The sequence below is a fragment of the Vigna angularis genome, chromosome 6 (genome assembly GCF_016808095.1).
Source record: "Vigna angularis cultivar LongXiaoDou No.4 chromosome 6, ASM1680809v1, whole genome shotgun sequence".
NCBI lineage: Eukaryota > Viridiplantae > Streptophyta > Magnoliopsida > Fabales > Fabaceae > Vigna > Vigna angularis.
The window spans coordinates 33,479,319-33,504,311 of NC_068975.1; the positions used below are offsets into that span (position 1 = coordinate 33,479,319).

The 24,993-nt window shown below is 32.2% G+C and overlaps 3 protein-coding genes across 8 annotated transcripts; 2 read left to right on the plus strand and 1 right to left on the minus strand.

Moving 5' to 3' along the window:
* Positions 1-100: 100 nt before the first annotated feature.
* Positions 101-1,867, plus strand: LOC108341926 (ubiquitin-like protein 5). Of its 2 annotated transcripts, XR_008249925.1 has the most exons (3): positions 101-400; positions 581-1,763; positions 1,853-1,867. XR_008249925.1 is itself a non-coding variant. In XM_017579612.2 (2 exons), the coding sequence occupies exon 1, from the start codon at positions 172-174 to the stop codon at positions 391-393; it is 222 nt and encodes a 73-aa protein (XP_017435101.1). In that variant the 5' UTR covers positions 104-171; the 3' UTR covers positions 394-400; positions 581-819. The 2 variants fall into 2 exon arrangements, 1 of the variants encoding a protein (XP_017435101.1); XM_017579612.2 differs by lacking the exon at positions 1,853-1,867 and having other exon boundaries at positions 104-400; positions 581-819.
* A 102-nt stretch (positions 1,868-1,969) lies between these two features.
* LOC108341241 (BTB/POZ domain-containing protein At5g03250) lies at positions 1,970-6,034 on the minus strand. 4 transcript variants are annotated; one of them, XM_052879144.1, is made up of 5 exons: positions 5,696-6,034; positions 5,421-5,490; positions 3,936-5,130; positions 2,871-3,380; positions 1,970-2,737 (listed from the first exon to the last, which is right to left on the minus strand). In XM_052879144.1, exons 3-4 carry the CDS (start codon positions 4,938-4,940, stop codon positions 2,901-2,903), a joined length of 1,485 nt encoding a protein of 494 aa, XP_052735104.1. In that variant the 5' UTR covers positions 4,941-5,130; positions 5,421-5,490; positions 5,696-6,034; the 3' UTR covers positions 1,970-2,737; positions 2,871-2,900. The 4 variants fall into 4 exon arrangements, with proteins under 4 accessions (XP_052735104.1, XP_017434424.1, XP_017434422.1 ...); XM_017578935.2 differs by having other exon boundaries at positions 3,936-5,147; positions 5,689-6,034; XM_017578933.2 differs by having other exon boundaries at positions 3,936-5,147; positions 5,686-6,034.
* A 1,967-nt stretch (positions 6,035-8,001) lies between these two features.
* LOC108343535 (protein PLASTID TRANSCRIPTIONALLY ACTIVE 12, chloroplastic) lies at positions 8,002-13,511 on the plus strand. 2 transcript variants are annotated; one of them, XM_017581880.2, is made up of 9 exons: positions 8,002-8,217; positions 8,383-9,060; positions 9,398-9,510; positions 10,331-10,590; positions 11,197-11,318; positions 11,962-12,030; positions 12,449-12,502; positions 12,624-12,728; positions 12,947-13,511. In XM_017581880.2, exons 1-9 carry the CDS (start codon positions 8,164-8,166, stop codon positions 13,043-13,045), a joined length of 1,554 nt encoding a protein of 517 aa, XP_017437369.1. In that variant the 5' UTR covers positions 8,002-8,163; the 3' UTR covers positions 13,046-13,511. The 2 variants fall into 2 exon arrangements, with proteins under 2 accessions (XP_017437369.1, XP_052735106.1); XM_052879146.1 differs by lacking the exons at positions 12,449-12,502; positions 12,624-12,728; positions 12,947-13,511 and having other exon boundaries at positions 8,012-8,217; positions 11,197-11,379.
* The last annotated feature ends 11,482 nt before the right edge of the window (positions 13,512-24,993 follow it).

The window sequence follows — 24,993 nt, forward strand, 5'->3', positions numbered from 1 at the left end:
ATTGTGTAAATATATATTTTATTTTTTCTCTCTGAAAATTTAAATAGCCAAGTCAAACTTGGTCGCCACGCAATGAGAACTTATGTATAAATACGACTTTTCTAAAGTTTCCAGACAAAGTAATAACTTTGGTTTTGGAATTTGGGAATTAGGGTTGTTTGCATTGTGAAGATGATCGAGGTGGTGTTGAACGATCGATTAGGAAAGAAGGTGCGCGTGAAGTGCAACGACGATGACACCATCGGCGATCTGAAGAAGCTTGTGGCGGCTCAGACGGGCACCAGAGCCGACAAGATCCGTATCCAGAAGTGGTACACCATCTACAAGGATCACATCACTCTGAAGGATTACGAGATTCATGACGGCATGGGTCTCGAACTCTACTACAACTAAACTCAAAGTATTTCAATTTTTCTTTAATCCTTTTCAAGTCGGTATTAGGGTTTTATATTTTAGGGATTTCAAGATTCGATTTCTCCCATCCTTTGTTCTTCTGCAATTAAGCTGTTTGCTGATATGTCTGTAATTCTAATAATTCGACTTAGACAATAACAGTGTATTTTCGTTTTTTTTGTTTCAGGTGTGTTTATACGCATGATACTATGTATTGTGAATGGGATAAGCTCTAAATGTAATTCTGACTTCCTGAAGCCCCCTTAGTTTGAATAATGTATATCCCTTACTATGGGTGATCGATGTATTGGAGCTCATGCAGTGTTTGCTTATGCCTTTTTGCTTTTTAATTCTATAATGTTAGAACACCTGAATCTACATTTACGAGTTCAATGTTATCTAAAATTACGTGTCTTTTTTCTATAACTTGAAATGCCAAAGATTCAAATTGAAGATAGTAAGCCAATGCAGTTTTAAGTATCATTTTTTCATAGTAAAGGTTGTAGCCCTACATAAGCAGTCTTTCATTCGACGTTTTTACATATTCATGGTTTTTCGTATAGAGGTCAAATTAACATATTCATCAGACCTGATCTTCTAATCTTGTGACTGTTCGTGGATAGATGATTCTTTGTCCTGTTCTATTCTGGCATTTGAATTCGCGAAATCTGCCATGTGGTTATTAATTGCTTAATTAATAAGTTAACTGATGTTTTTGAATGCCACCAAAAGTCGGTGATAGAGCATTTCCGAATGTTCAAAAGATTGTATGATTATTTCTTTTTGGAAAAGCTTAGTATTGCAGTTTGACAGTCATTGGCAAACACTGTATTTGCAGTTAACAGTTCTTTGCCTATTCTCTGGTACCCTCACGTCTCACTACAAATGGGTATAACATCCTTATTCTCCGTGTATACCTGTATGTGCCCCAAGATCTGTCTTTTATTTGTAACCGGTGATTTTCAAATTCGGTCTGAATTCCTTAACCATTTAATATATTCTGCCTGATAGAGGTGTAGAGGTCTTTTCCATTCAGAACTTATGAACTGTAATGTTCATATCTATCCAAACGCAGTCTGGTGTTTTTATCACTCCCCTGTCTCGCATTCTTTCATAAAGATTCATCTTACGGGACATGGACGCTGTGTTCAATCAATCCCCTTATTCACCATTCCAGAATGAGTACATGATGTTAACACTTGTCATTCCATGTCCTAGCATACCTCTTCAGAGCTTCATTAGGACGCAATCCTGACATGCCACGAGATACATCAAGTCTTGGGGGCACAGCAATCCTGATATTCCACGATTTGCATCAAGTCTCGGGGCAGAGAGAATGGGAAGAATTGGGTTGATTGAGTTGGCGCATGGTTAGTTCGTGTGCACATGATAGCACTTGGCACATGGGTAGGATTTTTTTTAAATCAAATATGTGCTTAAGTCTCATGTTTGTGTTCAGGATACCAGTGCTTGGACTAAAGAATATTTTCAGCAACATCTTATTTTATTATACGAGGAATTATAGAAATATACTTCCCGGTGACCAAACTGTTCGGTTTGCAAAGGGATTGATTAAAATAATAGATTTTCATTCTCACGCTTGTTTGAATTGCCGTTCCCAATCACTCACAGTACGTTCATTCTCTGCTCAGTAAATGCGATACGTTCTTATCTTATAATATGAAAAGTACGTTTGAAAAGGGAACAAAACATGTTATTCATCTTCTCTATCGCAATTCTCAGTTTTTACGTGGAAAGGACTAAAATTGTTAGGTCAATACTAAATGTTAGATACAGATATATTCATTATTTCTATACTCCATACGCATGTGCATGTAGTTTTGTATTTACAGTGTCTATGCCATCTACCTATCTACCTAATCGACAAGCAACTTCTGCATGCTGCCGCATTCAAGTGGTCGTTAAACAACATGGTCAGGCACATCCTTCGGGAGTAAATGGATATACACAGGTAGTATTTGCCATTAGTGAGCCAAGGGTTCTTCAAACAAGAAACTACTCCAGATAATCAACACAGGTTAGCTAAGGAATGAATAGGGTTAGTCACTTTGTTGATGGACAGAAAATATGGTAAATCAAGAGTCATTGTCAATGGCAAAAAAGGATGGACACCCCTAAGAGCCCCCATCGGAAAGTGCACCATAAATCACCCTAGTGTTTCAAATCTGACAGGATCTCACGTTTGTATGTACCATACTAAGAAATAAATAGAGCTAAAACATTGGCTCTATATAACCATCTCAACTAAAACGATCAGACAAAAAGCAACAACAGAATGTTTGAGGATCTGCAATACCAAAAGTTGTGATGACCACAATTCCACCTGTCAGACACAGTAATGTAAGAAATGTGAGAATAGCACACCCTGAACTTCTCTACCAACATATTTGATTGTCAAGTTACAGACACAGAAAAAATAGAATGCAAGTCAGAAGGAAATAATCATCTGCTCTTACTTGTGCTATTGTGAAGTTCATTGAAATCTCTCAACCATTTCCATGATCTGGTTTTCCATTCGTAGTGGAAGTTGGTGTTTTCATATCACCGCTATTGCTACTCTCTGACTTTTTTCTAAAGCCAAATCTTTTTGGTAAAATACTCCAACTTTTCTTTGTCTTAGTCAACTTCTGGAGCTCGCTTCTGATGCTTGAGCATTCCTTCTCCAGTTCCAAAAGACGTTCCCTCAAGTTTTCATTTCCCTCTGCAGTGTCCCGTTGACAAAGATCGTCATTGGGGAGGACATTTCCACTGTGCTGATGTCCGTTCTCAAGATTGTCAGAAACAAAAAACCATCCAGATATAGATGTCCGGAGTCTAAGCTGTTCAAAAAACAGGACTTGAACAATTACTCGTAGAGGCAGTCTTTCATTTTGTGCTGCATGAGTGCTTGCTTCCAGCGAGAGCTTTTGACAGTTCATCAATCTACAGAGTTGCTCCCGTTCAGAATCTGTCAGCCATGGATGTATCTGTAATTGTCAGAGTTTTACATTAGAATGATCATATAATAATATTATATTACTCTTGCGAGGTCGTTCTCAGAAGTTAAGATTTCAAAAGCATATTGAGATAAAAACAAAACTACCATTTCATTGTTTAGATTTATGATTGAACTTTTAAAGAAAAAGTTGGTCCCATTCCATATTCTCCAAATTGGAGGAAAGAACAAGAAAAGATATTGGATGAAATGGAATTTACTGCATTGCCTCATTGCTCCATCCATTCGATTCCATCACACTTTAAATAATCTAAAATATGAAACCTAGTAGTCTATTGTATGAGAGATTCACTCACCAAATAGACTTGTTAAACACTTTTTTTCTTGGTCATGAGTTTAATTTTATTTTCATGCTCAATATAACTGCGGATAAGGCAGTAAGATGTAGCTTTCAAATATCACTAATACTAATTTGGTTCATTCTTCCCCAATTTCAATTCTGTTTCAAAAGTTATCTACATACCAAAACATTTAGGTAAACCAGAAACATAACACAGGTTAGGATTGGTTATCAAAATTATCTAACCTTAAGGTATACATCTATTGCATGGTATACACCATCATCAAGTGGCCTAGCATAATCTGGAATTGCAATAGCAAGTGCCTGAAACTTAGCCAAGCTCATATTAGTATCTGAAGCCACCTCAGCAAGATATCCATCAAGCAAATTTGCAACCATTGTCATAGGTGTCAATGCATCAGCTCCAGCCATCAATGCCCCCTGTTCAATTATACATGGAGAAGCTGCTACAGATGCAGGCTGGTATATAGACATAAAATGATCAAGGATCCTCTGGATGCAGTCTATATCATATAGTGTCTCCATTGAGTATCCCATATTTGGAATGAGAAGATCGACAAGTTCAGCCTGGTCTAGTTGAGCTCCTACCCTTCTCTCCAAATTTTCTCTACATGATGGACTTGCACTCAATATCATGGCTGTGCGAAGCAGCCTAAGCAAATTCTTTGAGGATGTGACCCCTCTTTTATTAGGAATCAGCTCCACAATTTCTTCAAGTAGAGCCCTTTGGTCTGCTTCGGAAGTACTAGGAATGGTAGCATGGCCTTTATCGGTGAAGCTTGATTGCCTATTCATTAAGGGGAGAAACCTCCTAAGATAATATATGAGAGATGCAGCAACAACATCAGATTTCATTCCTTTTGCTTCAATTGCTATAATGAGTCGTTTATACAAGGGTAGGCTTAACAAAGACACATCATAAAACCACCAACCATCACTTTGAGAAGATCTTGTATCAGTAGAAATTCCATTCAATAATGCACGGTTGTCTGCTTGATTTTGCTTGCAATTACGTGCAGCCACTGGCCAGCTGAATAAGTTCGGATCTGAACAAGCCTTCATAGCTAAGGAATCAATGCATCTTGAAACTATATGGAGGTCTTCCGCAAAGGGTTGCACTTCCTCACATGTTTCAAGGGCTTTTATGGAATCTCGCCAATTGCTGAAAATTTCATTGAGAAAAGTCTCAGTCTGTGAAACAAGATTTCCTTCACCATACTCTTCAGTCATTTGCAGGTACTCAGCTGCACATCTTAGGCTGACTACATTTAATGATGTGATTTCTATTTTTACACCGTAGCAGAAGCTGGTTATATCCTCAAATGTTGTTGCTCCACCGGGAACATCATGAAGTTGCAAAACACAACTTGGTCCATCCTCATTAGAGGACTCTGCAATAAGTTTCTTCAGTAGGCCACTTCTAGAAAGCAATGGAAACTGCATCAAAATCACAAACACAAACGTAGAAACAAACTAAGGATCAACTTGAAAAGGCATTCAAAGTCATAGAAGTTGAAGAGACGGGGACAAATCAACTACACAACGCATGCAGCATATGAAAGAATACAACTTAGACGCAGATCTTTAGGAGCTTCTAGTGTTGTTCTCGTGTCAAAATTGAAGCTTCACCTTGGTAACTTATATTCATTTTTAATGCAAACCTAAAAGCACACGCATCTAAGTTGTCTAATGCTAAATAGGACCAAGCACCTTGTGGAGGAAAAACGAGATTTCGCCAACTTCAACGGTCACGTCACTTGGTAGTCCTGTCGTACACACCCTGAATGCAAAACAATATTAGTATAAATGATCCAAATCAGGAGAATTCAAAAACAAAGTGATGAAAAAACCGTCAAGGGACACAAGGTTACATTTTTATTTATGTGGGAACCTAACAATTATGAAATTAACAAAACGAAGGTTAATGGCAGAAGGAACCATTAAAGTATAGATTTTGAAAGAGATGAATGATCACCACGTTTGACCTTCCCGACGAAAAGGTTCAGACTTTGACCCCTGCTTCATGAATGCCATCATTATTCATATATCTAATTAATTATTTGGAATACGGATTGTTGTTTGAAGATTGATAAATTGATATATGGAGGGTAGAGGAGGGTTCAAAGGAAGAAAAAAAAGAGAAAGATGGAAGTGACGATGCTCCACACACAAGAAGCCAGTAACTGAAGGAGCGACGAAAACGGTTAACGTAGCTATCTCCAAATTCCGCTTATGATGTTTCTCTCTCTCTCTCTCTCTCCTCTTTCATCCAATAATTTGTTAGCTTGCGTAGCGCGTGGGACAATATCATTTTCTGTGCGTGCAGGTACGTAGCTATGGATTTCATTCGATTATAAAAAAATTGATATTCCATTTAAACTGATTTCAAAATAACATTTTAATTCAATTCATTCAATCTAATATTTTGCCATTTAGATGTTTTGGTTATTTCTAGTAAACAATTTGGTATTTTTTGTTAAATAAGAATAAAGTTACAAAATAATAAATGAATTTTTCGATTCATGGAAAATATTTATTTATTAAAAAACTTACATTTTACAGTATTCTTCCACAACTTAAATTCACAAGTCAGATTGATTTCGAATTAATTAGCATACAAAATTTACAAACAATAAGTCACAAGTCAAATTGATTTAAAGTTTTTCACATACAAATAATAAATTTATCAATATTGGGATTATGTTTGATTTAGGAATACTCTAACATCTCACTTTAATAGATCATAGTTACTAAAATAGGATATCTCATCGTTAATAATCATAAATAAGTAGTTTGCTGTTTAGAGAAGTGTTATTAAAGTCATCCAAAATAATTCTAATAACATATGAGAGATGCATACAAATACAATTATATGAAATTTAAGATTTAAAACATTGTCTATAAGGTTTCTGAAAATATAATGTAAAAATATTAGTTCTAAAAAGAACCAAAAACTCATTATAAACTTCATACAAGTTAGAAACGTCGTCAATTCCACAATACAACCTTAAATTTCATCAAATTTATCTCAACATATCTTTAAAATTTTCAAATTACATACATACTTAATCATCAAATTTACCCCAACACATCTATCATTCCAATGTTTGATAAATTTCTTACTTCTCTAATATGTCCTAAAGTTTCCGCTACTTAAAATTTCTCTAGAATCACAAAAGGAGTTCAGATTATTGATTCAAATGTCTTATTGAACTCACAATAAAGAAGAGAACCAAAAAGATATCCAATAGCCATATATAAGAGAAGATAGAACGATTGCATGTGGAAGTGGACTGACTCAAAACAAAAGGATAAGAAAACTGAGCTTAAACTAAATTAAGAATGCGTATAATAGAAAAGTTCTCCTTTTTTAAGTTATGCAATAAGCCCTTGTCCAATGAGATGAGAAAGGTGTGAAGTGAGTGTGAAAAAATGTGATAAGAATTTTGGTGACAAAACAAAATATAAGAATAAAATGTTAATACTACTTTTAGTTGATAACAACAAATGAATGTGTAAGAGGGGGAGTTTCTTTTAACTTAAAAAAAAGTTTTACATATACCATACATAAAAATAAATATTTACTAGGTTTACAATCTTTGTTATTTATTAATAAACAATATTATTTTGTAAGATATATATTCTCTCTTCCATTTTAAGGAATTTATTATAAAATTTACCTTAAGATAACATTTTTATTAATTAAAAACTTTTATAGATAATATTTTTATTAATTAGAAATTTTTAAAAGAGACTATCGTTTCGAATAGTTTTGTATTTTTAATCAAATGTTTCTTTGGTTGAAAGTAGATGGCACATGAAAACAATTAAGTCAATTTCTCTAATATTTAATGTAATATTATGTTTAAGATTCGAATTCAACTTTGCTTTAAAAAAATTAATTATGCTTTTTATTTCTGATTTTTTTTTTGGATTTAAACCTTTCACTTCAAATATTATTAATTATCCTTTTTACTTTAGAAATTTACGACTTTTAGTCTTTCGTTTTACGATTAATGATAAAAAAACTATCATATATCAGGTTAGTTTCATCGTTCTATTCTTTTTGTAATAGTAAAAAATTGATACTAAGTATGAAATTTAAATATAAAGAAGGATTAAACTATTATATTTACAAAAGTTGAATAACTAAATTGATCATTATGAAAGTCTAATAACCATTACAGAAATAAATAACAAATGTACAAACATTTAAAACAAAAAGAAAATGAAGCCTAATAAAATGATTTTATTTAATTGGGTTTTATTTTTTCTTACAAGTAATGAAGAATTTTATCCAGATGGAAATGTAAACAGAGAAAATCGATAAAGAAGCACTGTTTCCCTCTCCATCGCTGCAACTCTATCTCTCGGTAACGGAGTAATCGTGAACGACGCCGTTTTGAATTTCGTCATCTACGCCTTTGGGCAACCCAGACTTCAGTGGGAGCTCATGGCTTCCATTCATTCTAATTTCATCCCCAATTTGTCCTTCAATCGCTTCCAGGTTACCCTTCTAACTTCAACTTTTCGCCTTATCTGCATTTTACATTAACGCCATGAACAAAAAAGGGAATCCATTTCTTATATAACATGCCTTTGTTGGATGAGAAATTTGGCTAATTTAGTTTGTATTGTAATAATGGTTGAAAATTGAAACCAAACATTATAGGCACCACCATCAGCGTATCTTGTTGGTGCTGGTATTGTGCAACCTGGAGTTATTTTAAGCAATTATTGTAGAAGAAAGAGGTTTCCTTGCATAAAGTGCGAAAAGGAAGATGAGGAGCACATTAAGCATGTATCAGTGGAGCGGCCACCCTATAGCAGTTACTTTGACTCCACCTCCGGCGAGCTCGAGCCGGCCTCCGGCGCCCGAGCGAGTATTCCCAGTCAGGAGTATTGGCCTGAGGGAACTGCCAGTCGTGTGAGAGCTGCAAGGGCACCTGCTCCAACTGCTGAATCATCAACTTCTCCATCTTATGGAGCCAAGCCTGGAAGTAGGAGGAAGAACTACAAGGCATCTGTTCCTGCTGCTTCTTTTTCTTCTGAGCCCGTTGTTGAATTTACTGGTGATGGGTCTGGCTCTTCCGAGCTTTTGGTTGAGTCTTCTGAAGATTCTCAGGATCACTCGTCTGACTTTGTTGTTTATCAGTCTGAACCCGTGGAGGAAGAATTGAGTGAATATGAGTTCAATAAGAGAGTTGGCCTTCCTCATCCGTTTGTTGATCCAAAGGCTAAAAAGCCGATAGAGGGGGTGCTTCCCAATGAGGAGCTGTGGTGGAATTGGCAACAGCCGGAGAAAGAACAATGGTCCAGGTGGCAAAGGAGGAAACCTGATGTTGAAACGGTTAGTGTTCATTTTCGATTTTGCGCTTTATGATCGGAATTTATTCTGTCTGTTGATAAATTCACTACGGGCAATTTATGGATTAAAAGGTCATGTGGGCAGTTCATTTTTTCTGTTGGCAATACGGTTAACTGACTACAATGATTTGGGATGTAAAATCATTTTCTTGTAAGGTGCTCCCAGTCCCCGTGTGAGATACTTTTATTTTGTTAGATCATCCATGGTTATGTTCATCAAACAATAGGTCTAAAAGCCAGTCATATATGTTGAAGTCACAAATTCTGTTTTGTTTATTAAGTTTTACATATTGAACCTCAACTTCTCTTTCATTTTTCAGGTTTTCCTGAAAGCTATGGCAGAAACTGGTCAAATAAAGCTTCACGGCGAAGAACCGACATTAACAGAAACTGCCCTTTATCGAGCAAGGCGCGAAATTTATAAAGAAGAAAGGTATTGTTGACTAACAACATAATTCTGATAATCCTAGAAATAAAAATGGTATTCTTGTAGTGCATTCTAAATGTAAAACATATAACAGCTGCAAACAAAGTGATTAACTGGATAGGTTAAACACCGGTTGCTTGAAGATTGGAAAACATTCTGAAAGGACTGAGAAAATGCATGAGTAACCTTCACATGCTAAGAAGACTACTTGACATAAATCACATCATGAATTCACTAACTGTAAGGAGGGTAATTTGACAAAGTTCTTGCTGTCCTGGCCGAACATATATGCTGCTCCAAGTTTATCTAAGCCCCTCCATTGTATGTACTTTATAATAAACTGAGTTAGAAATAAGTGGTACCAGTCAATATGCTTCATTCATTTAAAAGGTTCAAGTTTGAGTTCTGCTTCCTTGTTAAAACGGATGTAATAGGTGAACAACGGATTACAAGACTCATTAAATCTGTATCTTTTCAAAAGGAAAAGAAAATGCACTATTAGTTGTTTTTTTTAAAGCAAAAGTAAAGAGCACAGTTGAACGCAGGAAAAAATATTGAGAAAACCTACCTACTATGGCTGTGTTGGGTTTTAGTGTGCCTAAGCATAAGTGTGTGGGGTTGAATTTAATTTTTCATAATTGTAAATTCATACAGAAGAATTAATTTTAAAATTCAAAATCATTTTATCTTAAATTGGAATAAAAAATATTCTCACTTCATTTTTTTTTTTGCTTTCAAACCGGGAAAATGTCAAGTACAAAAGCTTCCTGTATTATTTTGTCTAGTCACATAATTTGATCAATTAAAGTACTCTTGATTTTTGCAGGCTTCAGGCTGAGCAAGAAAGACTGGAAAGAGACGGTCCAATTGCATACTATTCAGAATGGGTGAAAGCATGGAAAAGGGACACATCTCGCGAAGCTATTCAGAAACATTTTGAAGAGACTGGAGAAGATGAAAATACACAACTAATTGAAATGTTTAGCCACCAAACTGATCGAGAGTACCGCGTAATGATGGGGACTGATTATCGAATACAAAGGGATCCTTTGGCAATGCGAATGAGGGAAGATCAGATAAAGCAAAGTACTGACTTTAAAACTTAAATATTTATGTCATGGCTGTAACTTTTTAGTTTCTCAGTCATCTAATGTCACATGGCCATTCTTCTTATTTCTATGATTTTGAATTTGTTTCGCTTTAATTAGCTGCTAGTTAAAGAACCATTTAATGAACTTTTTTTCTCAGGAAAAAAAAACACTATGTATGCTGTTATCTGGACCAATTTTTAATGTATTTAAGAAATAAGAGAATAATTAACTGAAGTTATATCAGAAAGGAGAACTTTGACTTCCTTTTGTTATTATATCTGTTTACTGATCATCTGCTTTTATTCGAAAGCCTTTTATTCATTTTTTTTTCTATATCAATTTCACAATAATTAACTGGGAGTTTTCAGCATCTTACATCTTGTTGTTGTCCTTGAAACTCCTGACTTGCATTTATTTCCTGTTTACTTAATTAAAGGTCATCTACTTTTACCTCTAATAATTACTGTTAAACTATTCACCTGTTGTCTGTCGTCATCATGACATAATTTATGCATTGCCATCTTTTTATCTAACAATTTTGCTCGCTTTACTGATAATATTTGAATTCAGAATATTTGATTAAACAATATTTGTCTCGCAGTATGGGGCGGAGATCCAGTTTACCCGACTGTGAACTATATTCAAGATCCAAATGAAGTGATTGACTACAGGGGGCCAAATTTTCATGAACCAACACCAAATATGGTGGCTTATCTGAAGGAGGTTATTTACTCTAAGATCTTGTCCCTGTTTCTGATTACTCCTTCTTTTCGTTAAAATTGGAGTAAGTTGCAATAGTTAATCTCTTTAGATGAATATGAACATATATCTCCAGGGTGGTGTGCTAACAAAATTGGCATAAATTTTCACACCGTTTAAATTATGTGCTTGATACTACTTATACTGTCTCTCCAAAATGTGAGCTTCATATGATAATTTTTTGTTATTTTTATCCACGTCATAACTAGATTTTTACACACTATAATGTGATAGTTTTAACTCATAAGATATCTTGTCTTACTTTTCTTTCGAATTCTATAAAAAAAAAAAAGTAAGACAATTCTCCATGTTGGTTACGAGATGGAGTTGAATCTGTTACTGTTAGATTCATTTCTGTTCTAATCCTTTCAATTTTACTGTTATTGTTACTTTATGAGGATAATCCACCAAAGCACTTGGCATACTGTTACAAGTGTCGCACTGTAGTCATTGGCCAAATTTTTCCCTCAAATATATGATTTTTGTCTTATTTACTGATTGTCATTCATTTTCACAGTTACATGATGCCAACACCAATTTTTTAATAAAAATTGTGATTATTTTATTTATGCCACAATTTCTGAATTTCTGTTGTTTATACGATCAGCATGGAAAACTCATATCAAGGGAAGAATTTGAGAAGAATATGGCCGATGAAAAGACTGAACAAGTTGAGGTAAGGAAGCTACAAATTCAAATAAGAAAAATATCTTTATTCTTTGATTTTATTTATTAAAGTTGAGCTATAAAACGGGGAAGATCCATTTTAAATTACATATTTAATGAGTAAGTTTCCTCTTTATCACGGCAACCTATACTATGATCCTTATGTCTAATTTATAGCAGGTAGACATGACCTTTTCGAAAGTTCTCAAAAGTTATAAACGGATGTATAACTCATTGACAACAGAATTATTATGGAATAACTTTATGTGTTGGTTGGTTTTTTCACTTGAACTTCTTCCTTTACTCAGGATCAAGTATGAACCTCTTGTAACAATTACCTTCTGCTTTTCATCCTCCTCCATTTAATACTTCCTTTGACCTGTCATTCTATTATATGGTCTGATACCCTTTGTTTTGTATTATGGCAGATGACGGACATGGATGAAGCTATGGCCAAAGCTGTTGACATTGGGGAAAATGATGTGAGCTTCTGTTCAGTCAGTTGTATAGGATTTCATTTATAGTAGTTGTCATGTTAGTTTTATTCCAAAATGATTGGCTATAAGAAACATTTTCTCCCTTGTTTCTCTCTCTATCGACCAGGATGAAGAGGAGAGTGATGTTGAGGAGGTAGAGGAAGAGGGGGAAGAGAAGCTTAGTGATTATTGGAGTGTTTTGAAAAGTACTCCTGAGCTTCGCAAGTCAAAGGTACTGTTGTAAATCAAATATTTTCTAGTAGTCGTTTCTCTGCTGGTGTCATCTATTTTCTAGTTAAGTAATGAATCAAAGGCTTTCTGGTATCTCCTAGTATTGGGATGACAATCAAATAAAAAATCGTTGACATATTTTTGTAGTTCGCACGTTTCTTTCTTATCCGTAACATTGTTTAATGGACAAATCATCCCTTCCTCTCCTTGAATATGCAGCCAAAGCCAAAGAAAGATGGTCCTATGTCACTGGAAGAAGCTGTAGGCGATTCAGAAAACTTGACTGACTTCCTCATGGACTTTGAAGAAGAAGAATGACATGCATCCTTTGTTCCATGTCAAGTGGAGTATTGTGTTGCTTTGTAGACAGAACAGAAGGTTTGGTTGTTAGTCTTCCTTGTCGATTTCTATATTGTTAGAGTGGATGATGGCCAATGCGATTATAGTTAGAGTGAGATTCTGATTCAAGGGTTCTAGTTTTTGTTAAGCACTTGTTCCATAGACATGTCTACATTAACAATTTTGATATCCCTCTTCATACGGAACTTAGTCGATAAATTAACTAGGGAGGTGACCAATCCAATATATTAAACATATTGGTGCATTTTGTAGCTTTGGTGCAAAATAGATATGTGAAGTCACATCTTCTTTCTCAAGTAGTTCATATTACGATGTCCTCCTTCATTGAGATTTACGACCTCCCTCAGAATTTGGCCCAAGGCATGTACATAGACTTTAGATTTGGTTGCATCAATGTATATGGGTCCAGCACTTTTGTTTGATCCGTTTGATTATTTTTATTTAATCAGATGGCTATGGTTTATTTGAAAGAAATTATCACGTTGTAGGCTTTTACTTCCTGCACCTCAACAATTTATTTTCTCACCTCTTCAAATTTTTAAAAATAACCACCCTCCGTAAAGTGACCTGTAGAATACATGTTTGGAACGAGATTTTTGGTACAGAATTTTTGGAACGTGTGAAATGCATTCTGAAACAAGCTTTTAAAATAATCTTTCTGGAATGTATATAATAATATATTACGATTTTTTTTTTCGAAACACCTCTAAAATATATTTTAGAAAGAGCTACCTTTTTGGAATATATAAAATGTGTTTAAGAAAGAGTGTCCCAAAACTAGTTCTGTTATGCGTTTTCTCTATTCTTCCTATACAGCAGCGGTGCGGTGGCGCAGCACTGACAGTGACAATGGTAGTGTGGTGCAGAGGTGGAAAATATTTGTCTTTTCCTGTTGTTATGGGGGTGCAGTTCGTAACTACGGGGCTGCAGAAAGCAATACCCAAAGTTGTAAAGTCTCATACAGTTATCGGGCCCAGTTAAGCTGTAATATTTCTGAGTATTTTCTTTTTCTTCATTCAATTAATTTTTGGGCAACTACCATTCCTTTTGAAATGAGCTTTCGAAATATAAAAAACCCATACCAAAAACCTTCCACAATAAATACGACATGTCCAAGACTGGATGCAAAAAAAAAAAAAAGTCACATTTTCAGAGTTCTTTTGGGTAAATGATGTAGAACATTTTTTACTGTATCTAAACGTTATGTATTCAAATCCTTTTATTTTGAAAGGATAAGAACCCATAATGCAAAAATAACATTCTGGACTTTTTTTCTAAATGAAAGGAGTTATTCAGTGTGTGAAATAGCGGAATTCTGAGAATCCATTGATATGCTTTCCTTGTATCGGCAATTATATGTATGAAAAAATTGAAGTAGGAGAAGAATTCAAGAAAGTAATGATTAAAAAAATGAAAGATAAGTAATTAAATATCGTACTTTGAAAAAGGAAACTCGATGACTCTGACCTCAATTCCAGAGTTAGGTATTGGGTGCGTATCTTCACATTTGAAATCCCATCTGGAATTCAACTTCAATCGGAGCCATCTTCTTCTAAAACTGTTACTTGCTTGCTTAATTTCTCACTAATTTCATTAATTATTTAAAAAATTCAAAGCAATTATTATACTTCAAACATGGACAAATATATAAAGAAAAAAGCTATGCAACTTATTTGACTAATTTTTATAAATCGTACTATATATATTTTATATTAATATTATTGCTTACGATGCAGTGTGTGTGTTGCGCGCGTGTATTTTGCCTTTTCCATAGACTATTTTGGCTCTTTTGTGATAATTTGATGTTTGACTCAACCATGTGCTCCTATTGCGTTATACGAAGCACTATTCGCCACATTATAAAACTTGTCAGCATCAACCAAATAATACAGATCGAAATGAACAATCACTGCAAAAAATAAAATAAAATAAACAATAATCCCTTTGATTTATTAGGAAGAATAAACACAGGTTTCTTTAATTTTGGATCTTAGTGAGTTGCAGAGCATATTTGAGTGAAATCTGGTGAAATTAAAAGGAAATCTAATAAAAAGGGCAGGTGTGTTGTTCTCTACCCCTAGATCACAATAATTTATTCTCTCTACCCTACACTATCCAAGGGATTCTTCTCCTAGATCTTAAAAGTGCCCTACAAATTAAGATATCATTCCTTCCAGTAATATTAAATCCCAGCGATTGAAAAATGTTAACAATATTATAATGAACTTTTATGGTCATAATTCTCTGCAGAATTAATACCATCATTGATGTCTAACATTTTCTAAACCAAGAAATGTGTTGAACCCACTTGCCTTGCTTGGAATGTGGTCCCATTAATAATAGACCCTTTCCTACTCAGAGCTTCATATTCAAATGCATCTTTGACACATTCTCATAACATCAAACCTTTCAATTCTATATCTTAAGGGATACTCCACAACACCTTTTTAATTCACCCTTCTACAATACCGATATCCTCGAATTAATACCATCAAATGTTTGACCACCCCATCTCAACCGCTCTACAATTTTTCTACTTTATTTTATTCCCAAAACATCCTTTGTAATATGTCATCTTTCACTCCTACATCATGCCATGCATGCTCATGTAGCTACATGTAGAAATAGATGTGCATAAGAGAGACAAAAAGAGAGAGAAAAAATATATTAAGGGTCTAATGACAAGGAATTTTGGATTTGACTTGAAAGACAGAATGTTTATTGTAGCTGTTGTAGGTCCATTTTCACTAACCAAGATGATATAGAAATGATTAGGAAGTATGGTGTTGAGCAAACATGAATTTATTATTATAATTGGTATAATTAAAAGGAAAAACTGTTAATGGGTTTATTATGTTTGATGTGTGTCACCCAAAACATGGCCAAGAAAAAATCCAAATGGATGCTGCCTTGCTTTCTTGCTTTGCTCCCTCTGCTCCCTGCCTCCCAGTTACCTTTGAAATATGGCAATGAAAGAGAGTGAAAAACACAAACATTTGGTCAACATGTTTCATTCTCTCTCATCCTCTTCTTTCTCTTACGTTTCAAAATATGCCTAAACCAAACCCCTTTTCATTCATCACTTATAATCATGCTTAGTGCCACTCTTAACCTTTCTTTATCACTCATTAGTCGCATTCGTCTCACGCTACACACCTTAATCATTACCTGTGGGCTCCACTTCTAAATTATTCTCTTCCCTTTTTCTCTACCTTCTACTTTCATCTTCCCTCTAATCACTACTTTTTAATTATCATAATTACCTTAACAATTTTTCTAATTCTTATGTTTTACCTTTATTTTCAAATTAATTAGGCGTCTGTGTTACTGTTAGTTACCTTCACTCCATCTCATCTTCAGCTTCAACATATATTTCACACAAAGGGCTATATATATACATAAAATCACTACAATGATAGAATAGTAAGAATAATAATAATAATTCTTATTATTCATGTTTTTCTTTTCTAACTAAATTGTAGTACAATCTCAAAGTTGTCTAAATAAACAATATTTATATCTATATATTTACAAGAAATACATTACATGTAGTGGCTAGGTTATAGAATTAATTTATTTTATTCAGTGAAATGAATTAATTTGAAGATTATGATTATATAATAATTCATAAATTTTATAAGCATGTGAAATGGGACAAGTGTGTTGTTTTTGTTGTTTTGGGACTGTGATGTCTCTGATCCCTACAAGTCTCATTCTCATACTTATATTATACAGCAATTTTCTATAACTTCGAATTATATCAAAGAGATACTTGAGGGGGGATAAAAAAGGAAGCAACGATGTAAGGTTTAAATATTATTGTAATTTCTCTCGACAATTAGTAAAATTATAAGAAAAAACTACCTAATCGTAGTCTAATCCCCATTTCCTGATTTGTTGCGAATATTAAAAATATTTTGAATTCAAAAAGAGAAATTTAAATTTCTCTTTTTCTCTTTGTAATGGGAATTTAATTTAAATATGATAAAGACTATACGTTAAGATATAATTAAAAGGAAATGTATCCACCATCCAACTCGATCGAAAGTTACGTGACCTATTAATTTCTTACTAAGTTCCGTGACCATTTAAGTTGTTGTTTACACTTTTCTTTCTTAAAAACTTTATAAATTAATAGTTTAGCTTGTATAATGTATGTATCTCTAAAATACATAATAATTAACTAATTTTAAATGGGCAAATTATTATAGTTAAAAAATATTTTAAAATATATATTTTATGTTGATACTAAATTACACCGTGATATAAAGTTGTTTTAATTATTCGGTACTCTCTTTTAAACGTATTGGAATTTATATAAAAAATGAATGTTTTTTAATCCTTCAATTTAATATAAATATTACTTTTAGACCTTAGTTTTGTTAAAATTGGTCCTCCACAAAAACTATATTTATCATCATCATCTTTTTCTTCTTTTTACAGAAAGTTCTGAAAAATTATTTTAGTAATTCTCTAGTCTTTTGGGTTAGTGACTATACTTATCCGGAAAATAAATCACACATCATCAACTATGACTAATAATAACAGATTTGCAGTAAAATAACGTTGTATAACTAAATATGTCAATTTCTAAATTTTATTTACTCTCAGAATTTCTTATTAAATCTTGACATTAATAAAAAAATAGATTACATGTTTTTTAAGAAATGAAACTGGTTAGGTGAATAAGGGAGTTGGGAAATCATTTTTTTATTTCCTTATAAAGAATTTAATTTATTAGATATTTTCTTAAAAAATAGCTACACGTGTTTTATTTTTGTCCACTAATAATTATTTTAAAAGCACATGCAAAACATATATTGCTAAAAAATAATTGAAAAAACTCTAATTTAATATATTTATTTTTAATCTGTAGAATGAGATAATATATTTTTTAAAAAGATAATTTTATGAAATCATATTTTTTTTATTATACGATAAGGTTAACGGTGTCTATTATTTACCTAAATGCAAAACAATATTTAAAGCAAAGAGAATAAATACCACTTATATGACTCACTCATTGATTATGATTTATCTGCATACAACTTTCTTCCATATTTAATATAATCGTAGCTTTCTTAACACACTCTCCTCCATTTTATCGAGTTAAATTCTAAAACAGAAAAAATCAATCGATGAAATTCTTCTTCTTCATGTTTTTTTCCCTTTTATGATTATATATATATATATATATATATATATCTTTATTATATTAAGTTTTCAGAACCACGACTCCAAAATTTAAATCTCAAACATTATAAACAAAGTTTCTGCAAAACCACATTATAAACAAAGTTTCTGCAAAACCACAGTCTATATTTTAGTAACAATTTTAACACTCCAAAACAAACTATCAGACATTAATTGTTGCAATCGTGTGTGTGTGTGTGTGTGTATATATATATATATATATATATATATATATATATATATATATATATATATAGAGAGAGAGAGAGAGAGAGAGAGAGAGAATAAAATGGTCACCTGTGCAAAGATGCAACGCTTTTCTGAGATTTTCAATCTTTGAAGAACAATGTTTGATGAAGCGTATGTTGTTGATGACAAAAAATGACAACGTACGATCATGTTACACGTGTTTACAGAGTCTACCTCATCAGCATTGCAGGTATTGATATGAAATGATTGGCGCAGAAAGAAAATCTAGAACATATCCTCTATATTTTTCTCAGACAATAAATTTTACATATTTAAAATGAGGGATTAAAGAAATCCATTAGTAAATAAGCAAAGAGTTAGTAAATTTAGAAAGAAAAAAAATATTAAATAAAAAGAAAATAGCGATTTTGAAGTGTGATACCTGCGTTAGCTAATTGACAAGAATGGAGGAGTGGAAAAGAAAGTATCTTAGTGGACATACTGGAGTCACAAATTCCGCAAGATCCTCGAAATTATTGGAGGTTGAAAGCCACCTCTCTCCCACAATTATAACATGTCCTTTTTAGTCATCTACACAATAACCAATGTCTTCCAGATAAATTGCCACTACAAACATCATGCCTTCTCCCTTGTCCCTTTGCTATCCATTATTATTTCTTCATGCATTCCTATTTTTACCTTCATTTATTCAACCCCAATTAACCCTACCTATTTTTATCCTATAATATCTCACCAATTTCATGTGTTACTATGAAGATAAATCGATTGAAAGTTATACATCAATTATAAATAAAATCAATTCATAGTTTATAAATGAGTGTAAAGCTCATTATATAATAATTACTTTTTGACAGATTCTAAAAAAAATGTATTAATAAATATTATAAATTATAAAGTTGTTCGAGTATAATAACTAACTCAAACAAAATTATCATTTAGTTGGTACTTATCATACCACAAAGATGTGTGTTTATAATAGCTTGTTGCTTAAGAAGCTTGAGGTTAAATATACCTTACTTGGAACTATTTTCAGAATGAAGACCTCCTAAAAAGGTTTTGTAGAGAAAATACCAATGAGAATAAAGCACGTTAGTAGCTGATATTGAAAACAACTTGATGTTACACTCTACACAAACTATTTCCACTTTTCGTTTCCATCATTTCATCCATAATTCTAAGCTTATCCTTTCTTCATATCATCGTTTTGCACCATCTATTGTTTTACTCATTGTTGTATTTTTTTATATACCATTTGTCAATTTAGTCATAAATTAGAGTAAAATCAAAGAAAAAATTGTCATATTTTTATTAGCATCTTTATGTATTTTAACGATCATTAAGTCGAATTCAAATTCAACAAGGTTAGACACACATAACACAAAGAAGCCTATAATTTAAAGGTAATTAGATTATTAGTTTGATCAGTTTTTCTACTCTCTTTTATACAACAGTGTGCACCATTGGGTTAGTTTGTAAAATGAAAAACAAAATAAGTCGAATTATATAATTTTTGTTTTAAAAATATAACGAGTGGCTGTTTACTTTGAATGATTGCGTGATGGAAATGTTTGACTCGAAAGACATTGAAGTAGTAAAATTTTCCTGACTTGGTGATAATGTCTTTTTTCTCAATGATTTGATTGCTCCAATTTTTCCAACTTGTCACAGTGAAACAAAGAAGGAGAAGAAAAACAAGAGATGAAACGATAATACACAGCGATTGAAAATGGACATGTTTTGATGAGACAAACAAAGGTAGGTTTTGAATTGGATACATCATGGCCACATCACTACCATTTGAACAAGATATAATGTACTACCAAGCAAGTTAATTAGGTTCAATGAATTCTGCTCAATAGTAACCAAAAGAGAACAACGATGTGAATTCATTATTAAAGAACTCTTTCAGAAGTTTTTTCTTTCTATCTTTTAAAAAATTGTTGTATAACAATTTTTTAGGACACATTTTTATTTTTACTCTCTGTTTCTATTGGTGGAGAGTATTTCTTAGTTAATGCATGGTGATGGTGGAACTTTGATAAGATTTCAGATAAAATAGATTCTTTTTCTAATTTTTTAATATTTTTTTTTATAAAAATAAAATATTTTATGATAAAACATGTCATTTGATATAAAAGCTAAAAAAGTGAAAATTTAGAAATTTAGAAATTTATAAGAATAATTAAATTATTTAAATTTTACTTAAATAATAAGAATTTAGACTCTTTTTTTTATATTTTCAATATATCTCTTTCAGTTTATATTACTTTACATACTCAGATTTAATCAGGAAATTGTCAAAAGTTGATTTCTTTATGACATTGGTGGCTTAACTAAAATTGGGATATCCTCAACGTGATACTATTTTTTTTTTATTGGTAACAGTGGAAGTTTCTTTCCTCTTAAAATCATTCTAATTATCTTTTGTTTTCATTAATCAACATGCTAAAATTATGTTTGAATTAATTTTAGTTAACTTTTTTAGTTTTAAATGTAAATCACAGATTATTTTTCCATCAACACTAATAAGTGTTTCACAGTTAATATTAACTAGTAGGCATAAATTGTTTCAATTAAGTGAGTCAAGTTATTGATTCATATTTTATTTGCATTAGAAAGAAATTAGTATGAATTGTATTAATTGTTCAAAAGCCACAACCGAAAACGTTAGATCTAACATTAATTTTCTATTAGTACTAACCAAAGTTTTTTATCAACAGCAATAATTTTTCTTAATAAATAAGAGTTTCTTTAACAAACATTAATAAAAAATAATTTTTTTTAACATCATCAAAATTATCTATTTGTTAATATAGGTTAGTTGACTTTGATAAAGGTTTTCTCAACCATTATCTATAAAACAATCCTCACATGCTAGTTTATATTTTGATTTGAAGTTTATAATGTATATATTTTCTATTTATGTTTGTATGAATTGTTTTTAATAAACATTGCTAATGTTATTTGATAACATTTTATATTTGATAGTAAATATTTTATTGAAAAAAAACAGTAATGTTTAAAAAAATTATTCTAAAAGTTAGATAAATTAAAATAATTTTAAAATTTCAATTTTCTTAAAAATTATAAAATTTCCCCCAAATTTTTGGGTTTGGGTGTTTCTCAAATTTTCAATTTCGAATATTTTGATATAAGAAGTGAATAAAATTCTTGAAAATCATGAAGCAATAGGTTTAATGATATTTTATTTTCATAATAAGTCGGGGATCACAATTAATTGAAATAATTTATCATTTTCTTTAATTAAACTGAGTCATAAACTAGTGGAATAATGGAAACCCCAACGTTTGTGTGTTTGGGTAAGGAAAATAAAGAAAGAAGAGAAGTATGAAGCAATTCTCACATCCACATTCAATGATTTGATTTAACACAAGGCAAACTGAACTACTATTTCAAATATAAAATTAAAGTTACAAACAATATTTTATCTTTAAAAAGGTAAAATTTCTGTTAATGATGTTTTCTAAAATGGTTGAAATTAGACATACATAGAGCTAAATTTAAATATAAAGTATGTTATATTATATTAAATTCTTCCAAAACCGAGGCAGAAATGATGGTGGAGAGAGAAAGAGAAAGAGAAAGGGGTGACGATGGAGTCCAATTCGAAAGCGTCAAAAAGGGAAACTATGAAATCCAGAGAGAAGAATTTGGAGGGTCCCTCAAATCTAAGCCATGAGCTGTTGCTTTTTTGACATTTCTCACTTTTTCTTTCCCCCTCTCTCTTTCTATGCACTAACCCACAAACTCACTTATCAATTCAAAAATATGATAGAGAATGTACGAAAATGAAAGACTACCTAGCTAACCTAAGCTATTTCTTCATATTCATGCAAAATCCTTTTTTTATTCTAAATTAACTCCACACCCATTTCCTATAACCTTATCCTTCCCCACCCATCTTCCTTTACCACCTTATTAATTATAAAACTCTAAATATCTACAATTCTGTATAACATCACCATTATATACCCACTACGGATATGACATAATACATTAAAAACACAAAAATAAATCATTATATATTTCATACAAATACATATTTAGAAAGTTGGAATTCAAAAATCAGTTATTAAATTAAAATAAATTTGTGTAAGTTAATTTCTCATATAAATTTTATAAATGATTTTTTTATGAGTTATTTATTAGTAGGGATATAGCTGTATATGATAAGAAAATAAGATGGCAGGAAAAGGAGAGGCGAAAAATGGATGCATGATGATAGTGTAGTTGATGGTCTAGGTCATGGTATTATTATAGGACCCACTAGTTGTTGAGTTTTAATCTACTTGCAATATTTCTTGCTTCGTTTCTTAATTTAATAAAGGCCCATATATACAAGAATTAAGATTGTCTACTGCACTCCACGGACCTACTGCAGCACATATTTATATTCTTACGTTTAAATTAAATTTATTAAGATTAAAGTTCATGTATCAGAATCAGGTCAGAATCTGTCTATTTGTTTGCACGTGTGAATGGTTTGAATTTCCTTGAGATCAGTGCACCACCAGATAAGCTTCCTCCTTCTGATGTGATATTGTGATTGTTGGAGTCAGAAAACTCATATCAGATTGAAAGACACTTCAGGTTTAATCAGAGGCACCTGCTGATATTATTTTATATATATATTAGACGTATGATATAGATAGACAGATAGATAATTTTATTGTATTATATACATTAGTTTAGCAATAATTATATGTTCTAATGTTGAATTGATATCTTGTCAAATGCTAAAGAGAGCGATAATAATTTGAAGATAAAATGAGAAGGAATTTACTATCAGAAGTTTGGCTTTGTGTGCATGATGAGAACTTGGACGTGGAAGCGAATACCGGAAGAACTAGATTAAATTAACGATAGCCGCTAGAAGGAAGAGTCTATGTTGCGACAGAAAACCTATTACTGCTCATGCAAATTACGTATGGATTTCGAAAGTTAATTGTTTGTAGATCCTAAGATCCACAGGACCACAAGGGCTTAAAGGTTGTCTGGTACTGCTTCGGCACTCTTATGTAGCAACTGTCGCAATCAAGGGATGCCCAAATTTTCGGATGAAGGCCAAGCTCACTGCATCTTTGTCCCATGTTTCTCCTTCGGAGTTAGGACTTAGGAATTGCCTTTTAGGACTAAGTGCTGTTTTCTTCTCCTATTCAACAACATCAACCTCTGTCTCATCTCTCTACAATCATATCACTAATTATGAGCACTTAGAATGATAATTAAAAAAACTATGTCAAAACTCCTTATAATAATAGTATTAATTTCAAACAATTATTTTATTTATATTTTACTGCTCACCGTTAAAAAAAATACTCTAGGAACACAATGATGTTTAAATATATTAGTCATTTGGCTAATTTATATGTATGAAAACGGTTTGCATTTTATTTCAACTACTATTTTTAGAGGATTGAATTGGCTAGTGGGTCAACTTAATTTAAGAACGATTTTGATCCCTGTAAAGTTTATATATGTGTAAGGCCCTACTATAAGCTGTGTTTTTGTGTGTATTTATGACATATATTTTGTTTTTTAATTTAATAAATAGTCTTTTTATCATAAAATGCGAGCCTGTTGCATATGGTTTTAGCTAAATTCTGTATAAAACAAGCTGAACTCTTGGCACCGTTTCTATAAGGTAGCCATGCTTTGCATTATAATATAAATAACCTTAGCTTATTGTACTTTCCTAGGATGTAATGCCCTAATTTAGTATCATATGTGTATTAATTTGTCTGTTCTTGGCTTCAACAAGAGATAGGTAGGCATGAAACCAGCTATACACCTTGTTGAACGAGGCTTTTTGACTCTTAACCAAAAGGAAGGAAAATGATGATACTTTTAAAATCAATCCGAATCTTTCAAGGAAAAAGGAGATGCTTTTTTATTTATCTGTTAAAAGGGAAAACTAAATATCATGCCCACTTGTTCCGTGGAATATTAAAATTTTTAATCATTCTTTCATCAACCACGGTTTTGTATACATTACAATGAACTACTTAATTGTATACAAATTAAATACCATATTTTAATTATTTCGTATAAATTAAGTGTAATCTCTAATTTCTGACCGATTCGATATACATTTTGGGAACCTTAAATACAAAGTAGTATGAATGAGGGTATGAAATATGAAGGTGAATAAATTTCAATCCCAGAAGATATAATTAAGATTGAAAAAACATATTAAGGAAAAAAGTAGGTGGGTCCATGTTATTAAATTTTGGTGTTATCCCGAAGAAGCCGACCCAAGGGTGGGGAACCATTTACAAATCTGAAGCAGGATCCTGTGTCCCACCCTCTTCCATTTTCAAAATTTCATTATCTATAATCTGCCCCACTAAGTTTATCATTGCCAATTAAAATAGTAATTTTAAGGGCATACGTCTAATTTCCCATCCACATTTATTTCACACCCTCCTACCATCTATTTCTTTTAATGTTCGACAACTGGGAAATGCTCATTTAAACTAGTT

What these genes read in the sequence shown, in the direction of transcription:
- LOC108343535 (XM_017581880.2), top strand. Translation starts at nt 8,164, where the DNA reads ATGGCTTCCATTCATTCTAATTTCATCCCCAATTTGTCCTTCAATCGC. An exon ending in TGTCCTTCAATCGCTTCCAG is followed by an intron (nt 8,218 to 8,382) that starts GTTACCCTTCTA and finishes CAAACATTATAG; the next exon opens with GCACCACCATCAGCGTATCT. An exon ending in GGAAGATCAGATAAAGCAAA is followed by an intron (nt 10,591 to 11,196) that starts GTACTGACTTTA and finishes TTTGTCTCGCAG; the next exon opens with TATGGGGCGGAGATCCAGTT.
- LOC108341241 (XM_017578933.2), bottom strand. Translation starts at nt 5,747, where the DNA reads ATGATGGCATTCATGAAGCAGGGGTCAAAGTCTGAACCTTTTCGTCGG. An exon ending in TCTCGTTTTTCCTCCACAAG is followed by an intron (nt 5,148 to 5,420) that starts GTGCTTGGTCCT and finishes ATTTTGATGCAG; the next exon opens with TTTCCATTGCTTTCTAGAAG. An exon ending in CAATAGATGTATACCTTAAG is followed by an intron (nt 3,381 to 3,935) that starts GTTAGATAATTT and finishes TGACAATTACAG; the next exon opens with ATACATCCATGGCTGACAGA.
- LOC108341926 (XM_017579612.2), top strand. Translation starts at nt 172, where the DNA reads ATGATCGAGGTGGTGTTGAACGATCGATTAGGAAAGAAGGTGCGCGTG.